The 17,322-nt window shown below is 37.1% G+C and overlaps 1 protein-coding gene across 1 annotated transcript; it reads right to left on the reverse strand.

Annotated features, from left to right (window-relative positions):
• Positions 1-5,899: 5,899 nt before the first annotated feature.
• LOC145821376 (uncharacterized) lies at positions 5,900-6,364 on the reverse strand. Its single transcript, XM_082917887.1, has one exon. The coding sequence runs from the start codon at positions 6,362-6,364 to the stop codon at positions 5,900-5,902; it is 465 nt and encodes a 154-aa protein (XP_082774013.1).
• Positions 6,365-17,322: the final 10,958 nt, after the last annotated feature.

The raw sequence follows: 17,322 nt of genomic DNA on the forward strand, positions 1-17,322 counted from the left end.
TATAGCGAAAATTAATTTAGAAAATTGTTTGGAGAAGTTGATGGGCGTGTATAAAGGGCCTTCAACCTCCTAAAATAGGTAAGAAGTGGGTTTAGAGAAACTATTAGGAATGCTCTAAGTGGGAGTTGGGAGAGATATAGTAACCATGGCCCTCTTTTTACTTTTCGTTTTTGTCCCTCACCTTTATTCAACTCAACTTTTGGCCTCTTTTGACAAAGAGATTAAAAGTAGTTTTTTGATTTTTAATCTCTTTTGAGTCAAATTATTTCTTTACTTTTTTATACGTTTTTTTTTTTTAAAATAAAAAATTAATTTTTAACCTACTTCTTAAATATTTGAGATTTTCGGATTATTTGGTAAATTGACACTGCCATCCTTTAGAGCATCTCTAATGGTGTTTGCTAAAATAGCATTGTCATTATTATAATTTGGCAATGAATAGTGTTATTTTGCCAAATTATAGTAATAGTGTTCCAATGATCACATGTTATTTTGGAAAATCTCAACCAATTTTTCCTCCAAGTTTGTAGGTGTTGTTTAGATATAGGTTTTTTAGTATTTTTTTTTTAATTTTAAATTTTGTCTTTTGTGACCTTTTTTTAACTGCTTGTAAAAAAAATTAGAGAAAATTATTTATAAGTCCTATTAGGGAGACTTATGCTACATATGCTTCTGTTAAAAAAACTTATGTTTCCATAAGTCATGTGGGAAGTTTGTTGACACATTTACCCTCAGTATTAGTTGTTAATATCATAAATAATGGCAAAACCATATACAGAAAATTGAATGTTATCATAGATCATATCTATATGAATGTGAATGTGAATTTGAATTTCAAAATACACATTTACCCTCAATATTAGTTGTTAATATCATAAATAATGGCAAAATCATATATAGAAAATTGAATGTTACCATAGATCATATCTATATAAATGTGAATTTGAATTTCAAAATACACGAACAAGCAACATTTTCACATTCAATTTAAAAAATCAAAAACCTGGTAAGTTTGCAAAATGTAATGTGACATGTACGTAAACATTGAATATAATAACAACGTCACAACACAAATTCAAAGAAAAAATACAACCGAACGTAACACGCACAAAATATGACAACATTATAGATGTGGATTAACATTACAACCTAAATGTAACGTCATTGGAGGGTAATGAAAGTATGCCAATGTATGGATGTACCATTTTTCATAAACCAGTAACATTTTCACATTAAAGTAAAAAAATTAAAAACCCATTAAGTTTGTGAAACGTAATGTGACACATACATATAACAACATCACAACACAAATTCAAAGACAAATACAACCGAATGTAACACGCACAAAACATGACAATATTGTAGATGTGGGTTAACATTACAACCTAAATGTAACGTCATTGGAGGCTAATGAAAGTGTGCCAATGTATGGATGTACCATTTTTCATAAATCAACAATATTTTCACATTCAATTAAAAAAATTAAAAACCCATTAAGTTTACGAAACGTAACGTGACACCCACATAAACTTAACGTAATGTGACCATATCAAATGCAACATTCAGATGCAAAAAAAAAACACATTTGCATTGTAAAATGGTACATCCATACATTATCACACATTCATTAGCCTCCAATGACGTTATATTTAGGTTGTAATGTTAACCCATATCTGTAATGTTGTCATGTTTGTGCGTGTTACATTCAGTTGTATTATACCCGAGTAGACAAATATAAAAAATTTAAAAATTGGAAAAAAAAAAATTAAATACTCAAAATTGCACTAGAACATAGAAACGACATTGCAAATAAAGACTAAAAATTACATTAAAAAATAAATGACATTGCAAAATTAAAAAATACATTCTCCCATAATTATTCATCAGGAGGTAAGGGAAAATAATAATTTGGGTTGCTGACATTTGCTAACCACTAGGCAAAAATCTCATTTTTTTGCATTATGTAATACACTTTTGTCTGAGGGTCCAAATAAGAAATGTCTGTAATCATTATCAAATGTTCTTCCTTTTTGATTTCATCTTCTTGTCTTTTGATCTCAAGTTCTTTCATCTCCTGTAGTGCTTGAATCCTTTTTTCTTCTTTTTCATCTTTTTTCTTTTCCTTCTCAGCAGGGTGTTGGTTAAATGTCTCCAATTGTATGCTCATTTTTTGGACTTCAACTTCAATGACTTGATTTCTCCAAAATAATTCTTTTGCACCTTTCGTACCCATAGGCCTTTTACCGCTTGCAGAGACACTACCCTCACCAATTGCATTACTACCAACAGTTGGATTATTACCAACAGTTGGACTGCTGTCGTCTTCAAGAGAAATACAGTTATCCATAGGGGAATGGGGGCTGAATTAGGGAAAAATGGTATATGTATCTTTGACTTCACCGTGTTCGTAGGAATTACATCTTGCCACCTGATATTGTTTTGCAAGATTGGCCAACAATGTTCAAAAGAAAATTGTTTGTTTTCATCTTGATGGTATAACAATTTTGCTTGAAGCATTTGTATCAATAAAATATTAAATTTATTAATTAGTTAATTTTTGTATAAGACAAAAAGAAAAAAACTAACATAATAAATGAAGATGAAATCTTACTATATCAACTGGTGACATCCCACTTGGATATAGACTTTTGACTTACGCTAGACACCTGTGGGTGTTGATTTTCAACCACACAGCCAAACAGGGAACTCAGCTAGAGAGCACCGGCAGAATAGATTAAGCCCAACAACCTGTACAAGAAGATGAAAATCCGGTGGTGGTTCGTCCACCCGGGGGCACTTCGACGATCAAGTAAGTAATCAATATCTCTCAAAGATAGCAAATTGTGCTTAAACTCACAAGAAAGAACTTACCTTAGTCCCACGAGGGTGCCTTGCTTTTATAGCCAACAGTGATTTGATCCCATTAAAAGCCTCACTTCAATGGACTCAAGCTTAATGCTCATCTTGGACCTTAATCTAGATAGAGATAAACCCTTCTTGAGCCTTATCTATATCCAGACTAAGATCCTCTCCTGTTATAGGACTCGTGTCCCTTATCCGCTTATTTCGGATTTCGGTATGCAATTAGTGCCTCATACTCTGCTTCATTGTTTGAGGCCTTAAACTCCAAAGGAATTGACTGCTCTATCATTTGCCCATCTGGTGATACTAACATTGTTCCTGCCCCTGCTCTTTGCCGATTTGAGCTTCCGTCAACAAAGAACTAGAAGAAGTCTCTGATGTAAATATCACAGAGCTTTTGGCTTCTCTTCCTTCTTCTATTTTGCTGGAGTGGGGTCCTTTGGCTCCAGTTGGGTCTCTTCTTACTTCCATAGGCATCCCAAGCCGCAGCTCACCGGAGTCTGATGTGGGATTGCACCAGGGGTGAACTCAGCCATAAAGTCGGCCAGAACCTGGCCTTTAATTGCTGTTCTGGGCCTAAACTCCAAGTCATATTGACCCAACATTACTGTCCATCTGGCTACCCTACCTGTCAGATCTCCTTGCTACAACAGAGATTTCAAAGGATGCTCAGTCAGCACCATAATCTTGTGGGCTTCGAAGTAGTGATTCAGTTTTTTTGAAGCCATCACCAGGGCTAGTGTCAATTTCTCCAAGGGCAAGTACTTGGTTTCTGTAGGGTCTTACTTACATAGTATATCGCCTTTTGTTCTCCTTCCTCTTCTCAGAGTACTGTGCTTACTGTGTGTTCTGAAACTGCCAAGTATAGGAACAATTCTTCTCCAGGTACTTGATTTGACAAAACTGGAGTTGTTGTCAAGTACTTTTTCAAGTCGACCAAGGCGACTTCGTACTTTTCTGTCCACAAAAAATCTGTGGCCTTCTTTAACAAATTAAAAAATAGTTTACACTTATCTAAACTTCGACTAATGAACCTGTTTAAGGCTGCTGCCTTGCTGGTCAAAATTTGGACCTGTTTGGCTAACGTTAGGTTCTTTAAGTCAAGAATGGCCTCAATTTGTTCTGGGCTTGCCTCAATGCCCCTTTTGGTGACCAGGTATCCTAGGAACTTACCAGACCCGACTCCAAATGCGCATTTTGAAGAATTAAGTTGGAGCCAATATGTTCTTAGGATATCAAAAACTGCCTTCAAGTCGGCCAATGATTTCCAAGTTCTTTGGTCTTCACGACCATATCATCAATGTACACTTCTACTGTCTTGCCAATCAGATGTTTGAACATCTTGGTCACTAACCTCTGGTAGGTTGCTCCTGCATTTTTCAACTCGAAAGACATCACTCTGTAGGAGTACAACCCTTTTGGGGTGATGAATGCAGTCTTCTCCTCGTTGGGAAGATACATTGCTATCTGGTGGTATCCCATGTAAGTATCCAGGAAGCTCATCCTCCCATGCCTTGAAATGGAATCTACCAGCTGATCAATTTTGGACAGAGGGAAGCTATCTTTAGGACAAGCTTTATTTAAGCTGGTGAAGTCCATGTACACCCTCCACTTCTCATTCTTCTTTTTCACAACTACTGTGTTGGACAGCTAGGTTGGGTAGTTCACCTCCCAAATGGCCTTGGCTTCCAACAGCTTGTCCACTTCTTCTTTTATTGCCTCTACATGAATTAATGTCGGCCTTCTTACCTGCTGAATGATAGGCTTTGCCGACCTGTCTACATTGAGCTTGTGGCAGGTGACCTCGGGGTCGATGCTTGGCATCTCATAAGGCATCCAGGTGAACAGTTCTATGTTTGCTCGTAAGAAAGCTTCTAACTCATTTTCTTCCTCTTCGGCTAAACTTGAGCCAAGAAGAAAGAAGCGTTTTTCGTCACCTTCTTGAACCAGAATTTTCTTCAAAGCCTCCTCACTTTTGTCGGCTGGTTCTTTACCGATATCATCTAGGACCTCCATGTCCTCATCTTCAATTTCTACTATTTCTGCCTCTCGCACATTGTAAGTGGATTTCATTGCTACCATGGAGTAATTTTTTTCTTGCATTTGATCCCCTCTGACCTTCTCAATTCCATGCTCCATTGGGAACCGTAACAGCTGGTTCAGCGTTAAGGGAACAACCCTCATTGCGTGCAACCACAATCTTTTCAAGATAACATTGCAAGGGGAGGGGGTGTCAATGACTGCAAACTCTATGCTTATCTTCTTCATGCTTGCCTGCACCTTCAAATTCGTGGCTCCTAGAAGCTACGTCGGCGTTCCGTTGAATCCAACCATCAGGTTATTGGATTGTTCCAGATCATCTAGGTGGAGGCCAAGCTCCTTGTAACATCTAACATACATGATGTCATAAGAACTGTCTTGATCAACCAGTATGCACCTTACCTGGCACTCCTCAATTTTCAACGTTATCACCAAGGCATCATTGTGTGGATGTTGTACCATATCCAGGTCTGCCTCGGTAAAAGAGACCATTGGTCCCTGGTACTCATTGGTCCTAGGCTTCTTTTGTTGGACTTGGTACACATGCTGCAGGTACCTCACTCTCTGAGTCTCTCCACGCACCTCATTCTCATTGACCTTTGAGTGAATCATATTGATCACCCCGAGGTCTTTCTGCTTGCTATGGTGGTGGTGGCGGAGGTAGTGTTATCAGTGCCTGGGGCAACCTTGCCTACTTTTCCCTTGTTCTGGCCTCATTTACTAGGTCTCTTAGATGACCCTGTTTGACCAGATCCTCCAAGTGTGTCTTCAAAGCCCTGCACCCCTGAGTCAAGTGTCCATCCTCATTATGGTAGGCACAGTGCTTCCCAAGGCTTTTTCTCATAAACTCACCAGGGATCTTCTCTGGCACTCTATAATATGGCTGGTTCCTGATTCTTTCTAGAACTTTGTAAATCGAGATCCGAAACACAGTGGTGACTGCATGTGCAGCCCTCAAGCCTGTCTCCTACCTGTTAAAACCAGTGTTACCTTAGCCTCACTTCGGCAAGCCGTTTCTTTTCTTCTGCTTTGGTGCCTTTGCTCCGTGAGTATCTTCCTCTGCTCTGCCATATTTCTCAATTCGTGCCATGAGCTCTTTCATACTCTTTGGTAGAGTTTTTACAAGTGACTTTCGAAGCGGGCATTTATTCTCTAGGCCATTTTTGAAATATACGGCTGTCTGCTCCTGGTTGCATGTCGGTATTCGATTGAACACCTCATAATACCGTTTGACATAAGCCCTGAGGCTTTCGCCCTTGCTAATGTTCAAAGCCAACAGGGAGTCTACCCTTAGTGGATGCAATTTATTTGTTAGAAACCTGGCCACAAACATTTCGGCCAGGCCCTCCCAACTCTTCACAATCCCTTTTGACAACTTGTGGAACCAATCTGATGTAATTTCCCTAAAGGATGAAGGAAACATCTTACACAGCAGCTGCTCATTCCCATTATACAAAGTCATTGAATTCAAATGTAAGCTAGAGCCTCGGCATATGAAACCTCTTCGGGGCCTCAAACCTATCCAACTCCACTAAGAACAACGTTCTCGGCTTGACGGGAGATGTGACCTCGGCGTTGAGTCGTTTCCTCTAGAGGTAGTCTCTCAGGTCCTCCTTTGTTCAATCGGGAGCTCGGCTATTGATAGATTTCGGCCTTTTTGGTGCGTTGCTCCCAGCGTCATGGTGTGTCCTCTTGGAGTTTTCTTTATTCATTTTATCAAAGCAAAGTCCCTTCCCCTGGACATGTCGATGTTCTTTGACATAGGTTCCCTTGTTCCAAGGCATCCTCTGCGACTCACCTCTCACTGACTCAGCTCACTCGACATCTAGTGAAGGCCAATGCAAATGTTCCTTCTCCGTGTCATGCTGAGGAACTACTGGGATTGCTTTTTGCTCCCCTTTTTGGGCGTCAGTCTTAGCTGCTACTATCGACGTGTCCTACAATGAGTACGGTGGTTACATTACGTTGTTCTGCATCATGAAGTTGACAACTGATTGTAGGTTTGACAACTTGTTTGCATCCCCTTCATCTTGCCATCCCTTTTCAGGCATCTGTCCTTCTATACTTAGAGGTTGCTTTCGTTGTAATATTCATCTCGGCCTACTTTTTTCGAGGTGTCTCCCTCTTTGCCTACGTCCTTCTCTCCAAGATTTTAATTCCATGCTCCTCCATTATGGTTTTCTTCCTCGATGTTAGGATCAGCATGTTTACCACTCCCACTTTGGACGTCGTCCCCGATCTTTTCTCCCTACCTGTTGTTAGCCATCTATTTTCCTTAAGTTCCCATAGACAGCGCCAAATTATAGGTGTTGATTTCGAACCACACAACCAAACAGGGAACTCAGCTGGAGAGCACGGGTAGAATAGATTAAGCCCAACAACCTCCAGAAGAAGATGAGAATTCGGCGGTGGTTCGTCCACCCGGGGACACTTCGACGATCAAGTCAGTAATCAATATCTCTCAAAGATAGCAAATTGTGCTTAAACTCACAAGAAAAAACTTACCTCATACCCACGAGCGTGTCTTGCTTTTATAACCAGCAGTGACCTGATCCTATTAGAAGCCTCACTTCAATGGACTCAAGCTCAATGCACATCTTGGACCTTCATCTAAATAGAGACAAACTCTTCTTAAGCTTTATCTTTATCCAAACTAAGATCCTCTTCTATTCTAGGACTTTTGTCCCTTATCAGCTCATCTTAGATTTCGGTATCTCCGCAGATAACCCTGACCTAGCCGAGATCACTTCAGCGCATGACCAAGCCACATGGCACCTCGGCTGACACTTTGGTGTCACCTTAGCCACGTGCTGTCATTCACAAAATACGTCCCCACAACACCCACGAAATTTGTTGCAACATTTCATGATTATACCCTATCAAGATGAGATAAACACTTATGTTCTTGAGTGATCATTCTGCAGCGAGCAATAATTTTCAAATTTTTTTCCCCAAAAATGAGCATAAGATTGCGAATTCCCAACAATTAGATCTTCAGTAATGTGACACCAAGCTCTACAAATTGCCACATCTTCTTAAGTGGTGAATGATTTTCCTCTCTTTGTTTTTGATAAACCTTGCATAGTGATTGTGTGAAAAAACTAAAAAAAAAAATTTGTGAGGTTTGCTGTGAAATGAAATTGAGATAAAGAAAGGAGAAAAGAAAAATGAAATTTGAAATGTTTGGTGTGAAATGAAATTGAGATTGAGGGTTTCTATTTATAGAAATACAAAATATGACCATTTGTAGAAAATGACTGATAATTTATAGATGTTGTTTGTACCTTCTTTTTTTCTTCTTTTTTTTCAAGCAAAAGAGCACAATAGCTCTTTTGCATTTCCAAGACAAGATCACCACCATCTATGTACCCAGGTTCCAACGGTTGAGATGAATGATCTAAAATCATCCAACCCATTCCAAGCTAAAAGTGAAGTCTGTCTTTACTCTCACTCTGTCTTTCTACCATCCTACAAATACTTAAAAGTGTGGGGGTGTTTGGCTAAAGTGGCTATTCCTAGTCTTAAAAAGACTAAGATAGGTCCTAAGACTATTGATTGCATTTTCATTGGTTATGCCAAGAATAGTAGTGCATATCGGTTTTTGATTTATAAATCAAAACATACCGAAATGCATGTAAATACTATTATTGAGTCTCGAAATGCATCATTCTTTGAACATGTATTTCCAAATAAGACTGGACAAGAGACTAGTACTAATAAAAGATATTTTGATGCTATTACTAGTAATGATCAAGAACATGATCAAGAGCAAGAGTAAGATCAAGATAAGGAAGAGGAACCTAGGCGTAGTAAACGTGCTAGAACCTCAAAATCTTTTGGTTCAGATTTTCTAACTTTTTTGTTAGAAAATGAGCCTTTAACTTTTAAAGAGGCAATGTCCAATCCTGAAACTCCTTTATGGAAAGAAGCTGTCAATAGTGAAGTTGAATCCATCTTGCAAAATCACACTTGAGATTTGGTGGATTTGCCACTAGGTTGTAAACCTCTTGGATATAAGTGGATTTTCAAAAAAAAAAATGAAAGCAGATGGATCAATTGACAAATACAAGGCAAGACTTGTGGTCAAAGGGTATAGACAAAAAGAAGGTCTTGATTATTTTGACACATACTCACTAGTTACTAGAATAACATCCATTAGAATGCTAATTGCTATTGCGTCTTTGTACAATCTAAAAATTCATCAAATGGATGTGAAAAACACTTTCTTAAATGGTGAGTTAGATGAAGAAATTTACATAGAACAACCAGAAGGTTTTTCTGTTCCAGGAAAAGAAAAGAAAGTGTGTAAATTGGTTAACTCATTATATGGTTTAAAACAAGCGCCAAAGTAATGGCATGAGAAATTTGACAAGGCAATGATGTCAAATGGATTTAAAATTAATGAGTGTGACAAATGTGTTTATATTAAAAACACAGACAAACGTTATGTCATAGTATGTCTTTATGTGGATGATATGTTCATCATAGGTAGTAATAATGATATGATTAAAACTACAAAGAATATGTTGAATAAATATTTTGACACAAAGGACATGGGCATTGCTGATGTAATTCTTGGTATGAAAATTACCAAAACATCAAAAGGTTATGCTTTGTCACAATCTCATTACATTGAGAAAATACTTGACAAATTTGATCATCTTGCTAGAACACTTGTAGATGTTAATTTGTTTATATCTAAGAATGTACAGGAAAGTATTTCTCAATTAGAGTATGCCCAAATTATTGGAAGCTTAATGTACTTGATGAACTGCACTCGCCCAGATATAGCTTATGCAGGAAGTAAATTAAGTAGATATACGAGTAATCTAGGAGTAGAACACTGGAAAACAATTATAAGGGTTCTAAGATATCTCCGATTTACTCGTAACATTGGCCTGAATTGTACTAAATATCCAGCAGTACTTGAAGGTTACTGTGATGCAAACTGGATATCAGATACTAGAGACTCAAAGACCACCAGTGGGTATGTCTTTACTCTTGGTAGGGCGGCTGCATCTTGGAAATTTTCCAAACAGACTTGCATTGCTAGGTCTACTATGGAACCAGAATTCATAGCTTTAGACAAAGCTAGGGAAGAAGCAGAATGGCTTCGCCACTTCCTTGAAGATATTCCAATATGGCCAAAACCGATGCCTGCTATTTGCATACATTGTGATAGTCAATCAGCAATTAGTAGAGCACAGAGTCATATGTATAACGGTAAGTCACGTCACATTCGTCGTCGACATAACACCGTGAGACAACTACTCTCTAATAGAATTATTTCCATTGAATATGTGAAGTCTAAAGACAACATAGCGGATCCACTAACCAAAGGGTTAGCAAGAGAGTTAGTTGAGAATTCATCGAGGGGAATGGGACTAAAGCCTATTAAATAAGAGTTACCACAACGGCAACTCAACCTAGTTGACTGGAGATCCCAAGATCTAGGTTCAAAGGGACAACCGAGTTGTAAATGACTCAGAATGATCACTAGGGAGTCCAACTCCTACCCATTTCTAGGATGAAATAATGATGTCTGCAGCATTTTAGGTTAAGTACAATTTTAATGATTCTTATATCTAGGTAAACCTAGTGGAGTATAGCAGGATACTCTTCATAAGAATCACCTATGTGAGTGTGAACTGGACCGGCTCTATGAGATTTGTGAATGACTACAATTCTCTAGAACACTCATGAAAGACTAAGTTGTTCAGGGCCAAAATGAACACAATAGTGAGAACTAAACGGTGTCTGGGGATATACTGTGTGAGTTTTATTGTCTTGGTTTACACAAACGGTTGAACAGTTCAAGACATCATGTTCACTGGTTAGCTAGTAAATCCGATAGTATCTCACAAGGGAAGGCTCAAAGCCAAAAGTTACCTGTCCTTTGCAGAATATTTCCAATTTCTGTACTCTCTATAATTAGATTATGTTGTTGCATTTTTTCTTCGTCAAATTCCATTCATGTGGGGGATTGTTGGAAAATGGGTTTTATATAGGCTTATTTTGAGCCAACTTTGAGCCCAAAATTGAGTGGGCCCCAAACGTCTTTTGGGGTGGGTCCGAAGAGGTGACGTGTTCCTTGCCGCATGGCAAGTCACACGGTCAAGACGGATCGTCAAAACCATTTTTAAGTGAATGGGAACTTGATGCCGTTTTCGGGTTCGTGGAATGAACATTTATAGAAGTTAATATGGGTTTTCTTGAAATGGTTATCCTACATTGAAATTTTAAGAGAGTTTGTGTATGTATATAAACTCTAGGTGGCAACACTTAGGTTGGGCCCAAGGGGCACCCCAAGTTTGTAGAAGGGAGGAGTTATGGACAAATGGAACTTTGGCTCAAACCACCACACGCGAGCGCGCACATCGTCCGGCCTGGCCGGGTGCGGGTTGTGGATTGTGGGTCAGGTTGGTTCTTATATTAATTTTTTGGACAAAATTCATTTGAATTTTGTCTAAAAATTATTACGGGAAATTAATTCAAATTTGAATTCAAAATTTCTGTCTAAACTGTGCCCGAATTTTAGTCATTTACCAGTAGTTCAAAAGATTCAAACTGTTTATAGATTACCCGAACAAATCCAAACTGCTAGGCAGTTATCTGTCCTAAACAGCCAGCAGTTACAGATTGAAACTGCCACTGAATCTGTTTGAATTTCAAAACTGTATTTGTTGACACAACGTTGCACCTGTTCAATGACAAACAACACCTGTTCGGGGCTGTCAATTTTGCCTATAAATACTAACATTTCCAGCAGTGTTCAAGCATCCAAAAACAATTTGAAAATTACATTTTGCTGTCTAATTTTCTCCTTTGCATTATTTATTCTTCATTCTAGTTTTAGAGGAAATTAAAGAGAGTATAGAACACAAGGTTCTAGTTCGCCGAACAAATTTGTTTGGAGTGCTACTACAAATTTGTGAAGATCATTGTATCCTGGGAGATAGACGCCACTTTACCGTAAACACTATAGCGGGGCGAATCTGTCTTAAGGACAGAGTGTCACACACTCGACTTGGTGTTTAATTATTCATTCGGTTCGGTAAAAATAAATTCAGTACGTAATTTATTTTATTTTGTTTCTATTTATTTATTGTACACAGAAAATTGTTCCAACGCACGGTCTGGATGACGATCTCTAAAATCTGATGGGTTCAATTAGATTGATTAGTTCGACTACGGTTTCAAGTAGGTTTTATTTTCTTCTTCCTTTTTTTTTTGGGCAATTTTCTTTTACTTTTTTTTCTTCTTACTTTGGTTTGTCCATCTCCATTGTGATTTGTTTTTCTGAAAGTAAGCATTTTTTGTGTTTGTTCGGGTAAAGCTTTTTTCTTTGTTGTTCTGAAAGTAAGAATTTTGTGTTTGTACAAGGAAATTTTCAATCTTTGCAAAGTCAAGGTACCTTCTATTTGTTTTTTTATTATTTATTTATTTATTTATTTTCTTTAGAGAAATTACACCCGTAGTTAGTTCATACACTGACCTTGTAATCGATTACAACTATTAGTATTATTTTATAAAAAAAAAAATGGGCATATGGGTGGATGTCATGTTTTTGAGAGCAAAATTATAAACCAATCAATTTAGTGAACTCAATGATATTTTTTGTAAAAAAAATCCTAATGGCATTGTCTTGGACCAATTTCACAAAAAATTTAAAATTCAGTTAATTAAAAATGTAGAGACCACAATAACACGAGATATGGGGAATACCAGTCTAATTTGCCTTTTTTATTTTAGTTTCCTTGTTTGTCACTTTTGTTCTTATTTTTCTTTCCTTTCATTGTTAAATTTTCCTTCTTTTTCTTTTTTAGGTTTGGCAATGTGTATATATATATATATTTATATACATTTTTACAGTTGTAAAAATAAACATCTTTAGATTGCAAAATGGTTGTTTTTTCCTTCATTTATTTGGATCTTCCTTCTTCTTCTTCTTCTTTTTTTTTTTTTTTTTTTGGTTAAGGTTCAGAGAAGACACTTGCTCAGATTTTTGTTAATTTCCCCCTTTTTACTACTCTAAAAATATCTGCAAATGCATTTGAGTTTCATGAGTGGATCTGGTAGTGAAAACTCTCTGTTAATGGTTGTGAAAATTTTCATTAACGATTTCTATTTCTGGTGTATCAAATTTAACATTTTGTTTACATGCCTTAAGGTTCGAAAATACATCAAAGGTATTTTGAAGCTTGAAGTATTAATGTTTGACTTATATGTGCAACCCTGGAGAATATTTAGTCTGCAAGCAGGCATTGCATTCCCCACAAGACGCTCTTTGAATTGGTAAAATTCTCCTTCAGAGTTCTTTTTTTGCTTATTGTTTTTTTGTTAATTTAAAAATAAATATTTCTAGACTGACTCCGAATTCTGGAGATAAAAGTGTGTTTCTGTTAGCACCATAAATCTGCAATTATTATTATTATTTATTATTTATATAATTGCAGGACACGTGGCATCCTCTTATTCATTTGGAAGTTAAAAGAAGTTATAGAGATAATGGAGAATATGAAGGACAAAGTGGATGAGTGGGAGGACAAAGTGGATGAGTGGAAGGACACATGGCATGTAACGCCCTCAAAATAAACCCATTATATATATATCATTAACATGCAATATTAAAAGAAAACAATCCATTCTCTCATTCATCAGAGTATTACTAAATGAAAACATTACATGTAATATCAAATTAAATGCCCTATGGGCTTACATCTTTCCAAGTCAACACTTGGTCTCAAAAATACGAGTTCTAACTCAAATACAAATAAAGCCCTAGGCTTGAGTGTTTACATGTACTAACAAATAAAAGCAAACAAATGAAAATAGTCTTCAAAATCCAAGTCCTTCCAAGCTAAGTCCTTGGAGGTAGCTTATCACCTGAACCTGAAAATGATGTTCCCATAAAGGGTGAGCCACAGCCCAGTAGAAATATACTAAACCACATATAAGCGATGAATAAAGCAATAGCATTCAACAAATGGTTAACCAAGATAATCAATTACTTCATTTTACAGTCTCATGACACTATTGTCTAAGACACGTTTTACTTTCCAACTTTATCAACATGGCTCAGAACCTGGCCAAACTCACAACAGTGAATTATATATATCATATTCACATCCTTCCAATATCAACAAACAAATGAGACTCAAGCTCAAATCAAAACACTTCATACTTCCAGATTGATACACATTTTAGTGCTGTATCAATAAAACACTTCTATATAAATAAGCACACATAAAAGTGATGCTAATGGAGTCCATCCCCTATCTCCTCCCAAACAAAATCCGGTTTAGAGGTCCATCCCCTATCTTCCCCTAAACCGTGGAGTACATCCCCTATCTCCTCCCACACAAAACAATGTATGCAAATGCAATGCTCAATCAATACACGTATTTTCTGTATCAATGCAATAATCAAAATTAATGACTTAACCAATGTGATTAGTTTCAGTTATTCCTAATCCACATGCAATGTCTACAACAATTACGACTATCCTCCACCGATAGCCCAAAACAGTTATTTCTAGACTGGAAATAAATATATCAACAATTCAATGGGCGAGTGATTTACATTATCCAACTACACCATTTAATCAATAAATTTCCCAATTTCATGAATTTAACCAAATTCCCCAATTTCCCTTAAATTAATTATACAAATTAATTAATTTAAACAACTAGGGTTTTTCCCAAAATTATCAAAGTAACCCCAATTTATCAAAATACCAAAACTTAGAACAAAACTTATAAAATAGAGTAGGAAATCCCTACCTTGAAGAAAATAACCCGAATGGAGAAGACGAAGATGAAGACTCAAATTCCAAAGTGCTCCAGACCCAAGATTGCTCAGATTAAACGGAAGCCCTCGACCCACTCTATCTTTTTAACAAAGGACTTAGGGTAGAAATACACTCCAAGTAGATCAAACCTAAGAGAGAAGGTGTGTAGGGAGAGGGAGAAGACGGTTCTAGGGTTTTAAAATAAAAAAGGAGATGAAAAATGACCCAGAAAGTCGGATCTCGGATTTTTATACCAATCGCCCCGCTCGAGCGTGGAAACCCCCGCTCGAGCGCCACTCACAGACTCCCGCTCGAGCGACCAAACTCTCGCTCGAGCGGCGAATGCACACTCCCAGAAGTTTTTGCAGACAGGTCCCCGCTCGAGCGCCCAACTCCCCGCTCGAGCGTAACTCACGACTTCCCGCTCGAGCGTCCAACACTACACAGGACATACTGGATGGGTGTATTCCCCGCTCGAGCGTCCAAACCCTCGCTCGAGCGGACAAGCCAAAATCTGGGCAACTAGACTTGATTCCTAAGCTCAACCAACCTGCTCCAAATCTTCCCAACACAACCCAAGACTCAAAATAAGGATTAAAGGGTGCAAACAACATACTCTCAACAACCAGCTCCACGGAACCCAAGTCTGTATATAACAAGTAAAGAAAAGGGAAACCGGGATCGTTATATGGCAAGACAAGAATGAAGATGGAAGAAATGTGTAGTTACTAAGTAGTTATTGCTATATTTTTTCTTCTATAAATAGCCATTAATGGCAACATTGTAAAGGATCCAGAATTCATAATCAAAGACACTTGATTTCAATATTTCTTGTCATTTTCCTTATCTTAGGAGTAGTTCAACATAGATTTATATTTCGAGGCATTTATTTTCAGCATTTCCATTTCGAAGCATTTTATGCACTTTCTTTTCGAAGCATAGGAGTAGAGGTAAGTAATTATTACTTTGATTGTTCACTCAATCATCTTTCTCCGTCCCTTTTTCTTCTTTTACTTTTTCTTTTCTCTACACTTGACAATTTTGAAGTCCTCTTTGTTGAGGCAAAAGAACCGTCAACGCAATCGCTTGATAATTGGCTTGAATTTAATCTGTAAGGATTTTTCAATCCTTGCTGGCACGCTCGCATTTATGATATTTTCTTTCGTAGGAAAAATAAGCCAACATTTTTTGGCACGCCCGGTGGGACGTCAAGTGTAATAAATGAAAAATGAATTGGATTTGTCCATTTCAAATAGCCTAGATGAAATTTATTGGCGTAAACAAGAACTTTTGGATCTTCAAGAAGAGATCCATTTTCTTGATGAAATAAATTTTCATCCCTTACAATATTATTTGGTGGAAGAAAAAAGACACCATTTAATTGGAGAAATTCATCAACTTGATATGGAAATTCGCCAATGGAATGATGAGTTATCAATTCTCACTACCAAGGCTTTAACTGAGGCCTTAATGGCCGGAATTGGTGAATATTTTCAGAATTTTTCCATGGTTAAAAATAGCAAAAGCAAAGAGTTGATTTCATCAATGGCTCGGGGGGTTCAAGAATCCGTTTTTGAAAAGCCAAATTATGAAATTAACATAACGAAAGAGCATGTTCTTGAGCCAAATTTGGCTAAGAATGATGTTCCATGCATGACTCGAGAGGTCTCAAAACCAATTTTTAGAGAGTCAAGTCATGAAAATAACATATCTATGAGTGATTTTCATAAGCCATTAATGACTAACATGGAAAAACAACCCACTTTGCCAAATAATTATGAAAATCTATTTGGCAAAAGTCATATTTTTAAAACAAACATGGTCAAGAATAATGAACAAGCCGCTGTTCATGAATTCAAAATTTTTGACATTTTTCAAAATGTCAAAAAGTATGAATTTTCATGGTCACACCATACCATGACTTTTGGTGTTCAAAATCCTTTTTGGATTTGTGGTTCACATCAAAATATAATTTTGATGATGTGGCTAATAAAATTAACAAATTGTTCTTATGAGTTCGAAGCACTAAGAACAAGGGATGACCATTTAAAATGCATGAATTTGGCTAGAAAAAGCCTGTGAATTTAAATAAATGGTTGAGAATGGCTTATCTTTTCAAATTGATGGCCAGTTGTTTGTATGTACACAATCAAAGCATCGAAGATACATTTGAAGCATTAAGAGTTGTTTCGAAGGTTGATTACTTCACCTTCGAAGCTGTATAAAGTTTTGAAGATACATTCGAAACATCAAGAGTTGTTTCGAAGGTTGATTACTTCCTTCGAAACTGTATAAAGCTTTGAAAACTTTCGAAATGTGTACATCTCTTCAAATATATGTAAAATGACAATTAATTAGTTGTCGAATAATGTCTGTTTTTGGCATGATAAGTTGGTTCGAAGAACAACAGTTTTGGTGTCTTCGAAGAATTAATAACTGGTTCGAAGCACAAAATTAATATTTTCATTAATTATGTATGAACCAGAATACACAAAATGTGAATAACTACAATGTTGGCCAAAAGCTGCTTCGAAGGCTCTTTTGCCATAATTTTGGAAGCTCCGAAGCACTTCATCTTGCATTAACAGCTTCGAAGAAACAATAATGGTGGTTGTGAACCTTCGAAACTT

Source organism: Camellia sinensis, chromosome 3 (genome assembly GCF_055761805.1).
Source record: "Camellia sinensis isolate YWXY chromosome 3, ASM5576180v1, whole genome shotgun sequence".
NCBI lineage: Eukaryota > Viridiplantae > Streptophyta > Magnoliopsida > Ericales > Theaceae > Camellia > Camellia sinensis.